This window comes from Acanthisitta chloris, unplaced genomic scaffold (assembly GCF_000695815.1).
Source record: "Acanthisitta chloris isolate BGI_N310 unplaced genomic scaffold, ASM69581v1 scaffold34215, whole genome shotgun sequence".
NCBI lineage: Eukaryota > Metazoa > Chordata > Aves > Passeriformes > Acanthisittidae > Acanthisitta > Acanthisitta chloris.
Genome location: NW_008674795.1, coordinates 7,961 through 10,814, shown reverse-complemented (window position 1 = coordinate 10,814; position 2,854 = coordinate 7,961). Strand labels below are relative to the sequence as shown.

General features: G+C 57.2%; 1 protein-coding gene across 1 annotated transcript in view; it reads right to left on the bottom strand.

The window, feature by feature from the left end:
- The window catches only part of LAMC3 (laminin, gamma 3), a 12,856-nt gene that overhangs the window by 5,738 nt on the left and 4,264 nt on the right, over nt 1-2,854 (bottom strand). Inside the window, 3 exon segments of the mRNA XM_009075486.1 lie at nt 1,557-1,775; nt 2,028-2,140; nt 2,370-2,575. Of these exon segments, the coding sequence (XP_009073734.1) occupies nt 1,557-1,775; nt 2,028-2,140; nt 2,370-2,575 (538 nt within the window).

Here is a 2,854-nt window from a genome sequence, read left to right as displayed (position 1 = left end):
ATGTGCAAGGAGGCTGTCGGCGCCTGCCGTAATCGACAACACATTTCCCAGCCACGTCCTTTCCAGCCTGCCATGGAAAACACAAGCAGCAGGCTCGGCACCCACCGGGGAGCATCTCGACAAAAACTCCATTGGACTTACCTTGGTGGGTCAAGCAAAGCTCAGAAGCAGGAGGAGAAGGAGGAGGAAGAGAAGGAAGGGTGCTCAAGGAACCCCCACCTCCAGGCAGATGCTCTGCTTCACTGGAGAGACAGAGAGAGAGAGAAGCAGCCAGGGGGAGGATTTCCCCCCATGATTTGTGGGAGTAGGGTCATGCCAGGAGGGTTGCGCAGGAGGGAACGGGTGTTTTTCCATTTTCCCCTACATCCAGGCAGAGTCAGACAATGGAAAAGAAAGGAAAAGCGGGTGGCAGGAAGGAGTGGAAAAATAAACTGAAGGAAGCGTGCGGGCTGGCAGCGCCCAGGCTGGGACATCAAAAGCCTGGCCCAGTCCCTGGGGATTGTGCAGTCAGCTGCCAGCCCTTGCTCTGTGAGATGAGGGTGAGTTTGCAGAGCTGCTGCTCCATTTCCACTGGCAGGACAGAGGCACTTCCTGAGCACTCTACCTCTTCCAGCCCTCTCCATCCCTCCCTGGGGGGAGACAGCCAGCGAGCAGCCCCAGGGACTCCCCCTCATCCAAGAGCTCTGGGTAACCAATGCATTGTATTTCCAAGCTTTTTCCAGCATGACCAGAGCTGCTGTTGCCTGCAGAGGTGGATGGGGAGCACAGCAGCACCTCATGAGCTCCTCAGGGCTCTGCTCTGCCTTTTCCCAGGGCTGACAGCAGCAAGGCTGTTGCTGGATTCAGACAGCCACCTCAAGCTCCAGGGCAGTGGTTTACAGTCCTGCTCCCCTTTCCCCCAAAAAGCCACCCAGACACCCTGCCTGGCAGGCAAACCACTCCAGACACAGCCATGCTGCCCCAAAGACTTTGCTTTGGCTTTTTCCTCCCTTCACCCACAATCCCTGCTGCAGTCACACACCTCTGAGCTGGATCTGGAGGCAGAGCAGAGCTGGGGCTGGAAGCAGAAGGGCCAGTTCCACTGGTGCTTTCCCACAAACCTGGCACCTCTGTATTTTCCTGCTCTTTTCCTTGTTTCTCTGCTCAGGTTCACCCCCAGTTTGCAGATTCCAGGGCTGTGCCCAGTGCTGTTCCACTCTGTGCAGTGATGCTGCCTGCAAGATCCAGCCTGGCAAAACCTCTGCTTGTCTGCTGCTCTGACCCTTGGTCCCCCACTCCTCTGAGGACCAGCACCATTCCCTTCTCTTCATTAAAGGTCATCAAGTACCATGAAAAATTCCTCTCTTATTATAAATTACCACCATTATTGCACTTCATTAATAATCTCTGTCTTTGCAGCCATGAGCCCAGTCCCTACAACCAGCCAAGCATTTCAACTTGCAAATCTTGCATACCACAACCTCCCCTTTCCAACATCCCTCGGAGCAAGCAAAGACAAGGATTTGTCACCCATGCACACAGTGATGAGGTGAGTGGAGGGGCTGGGGGGTGCACACCTGTGATGGGGTGACAGTCCCCATGCTGGTTGCAGGTGCAGGGCACACAGCTGACGAAGGGGCCACCAAAAGGGATCTCCCGTTTGAAGCCTGGAGCGCAGGACTGGCAGAACTGCCCGGCATATCCCGTGGGACATGTGCACTTCTCCACCCAGCCTGCCTGTATCCCAGGCCCAGGGCCAGCAGATGTGAGCTGGACCTCACTCAGGAACAGCCTGCCTGTGAGAGGGGAGAGCAGCGTGAGAATGGGATGGCACATTCCCTGCTCTGCTCTCTCCATCCTGCCTGGAAATGCTCCAGACAGGCATAGGAGACCCCAGAATACCTCCTGGAGAGCCCAGGGGTGTTCACAGACCCTGCCCAAACACATGCCCTGCAATGCCTGTCATCCCAGAGAGCCTGATGCTGCTTTGATGTCCCCAGCCCCATCCCAGCTTGGTCCCCATGGGGACATTGTGTGGAGCCACCCACCTCGCACGGGGCCGCGGCTCACGCGGAGGCGAAGGGCAGTCAGGTTGGAGAGCAGACGCTGGAAGCTGAAGGCTGATAGCAAAGGCTCCACACCTTCCTCTGTCTCATGCAGCCTGTTGGAGAAGGAGTGTGGGAGGAAGGATAGGGCCAGCCTGAGAGCCACATGCTGCAGGACACTTTGGCTCCCAAACTGGCACCTAGGCACAGCAATGGGGGCACAGTTAAATCCCCAAGGGGGGCAGAGAGCAGGTCTGGACCTTACAGCAAAGGGCAGCCCAGGCAAGATCAGATGTGCTGTGCCCTGAACCCCACTGAGGCTCCCCAAAGCACTGTGATGGGTACCTGAAGGTGACAGCCTGCTTTCCATGCTGGGGCTGGCTCTTGGTGCTGGACATGGTGATCTTCATCCCCTCGCCCTCCAGCACCAGCTGGACCTGGAGCAGAGCCAGCCCAGTCCCATTCCCTTCCACCCCCAGCAGCAGGGACAGGAGCTGTCCGTAACTGAGGCGCTGGTTCTGCAGAAACTTATCTGTGGGGGAAGAGAGGAGCTAAATCTGTAGGTCATGGAGGCATAAGCTCTGCTGGTGCAGTCCTGTTCCCACCAGCATAATCAGGAGCCACAGTCACCCTCCTGGAGCCACAGTCACCCTCCTAGAGCAGGACCAGCTCCACCCTGTCCTCCCAGGATCCTGGCCCACTGCTCCAATCTCCCCCATCGCCTTGTGCTATTGAGACACACTCAGCTCTGGGATGGAGCCCAGCACCTCATGCACTAGCATAACAGTGGGATATCCCACAAGAGCACTGGGGATCCTCACAGCAGAGCA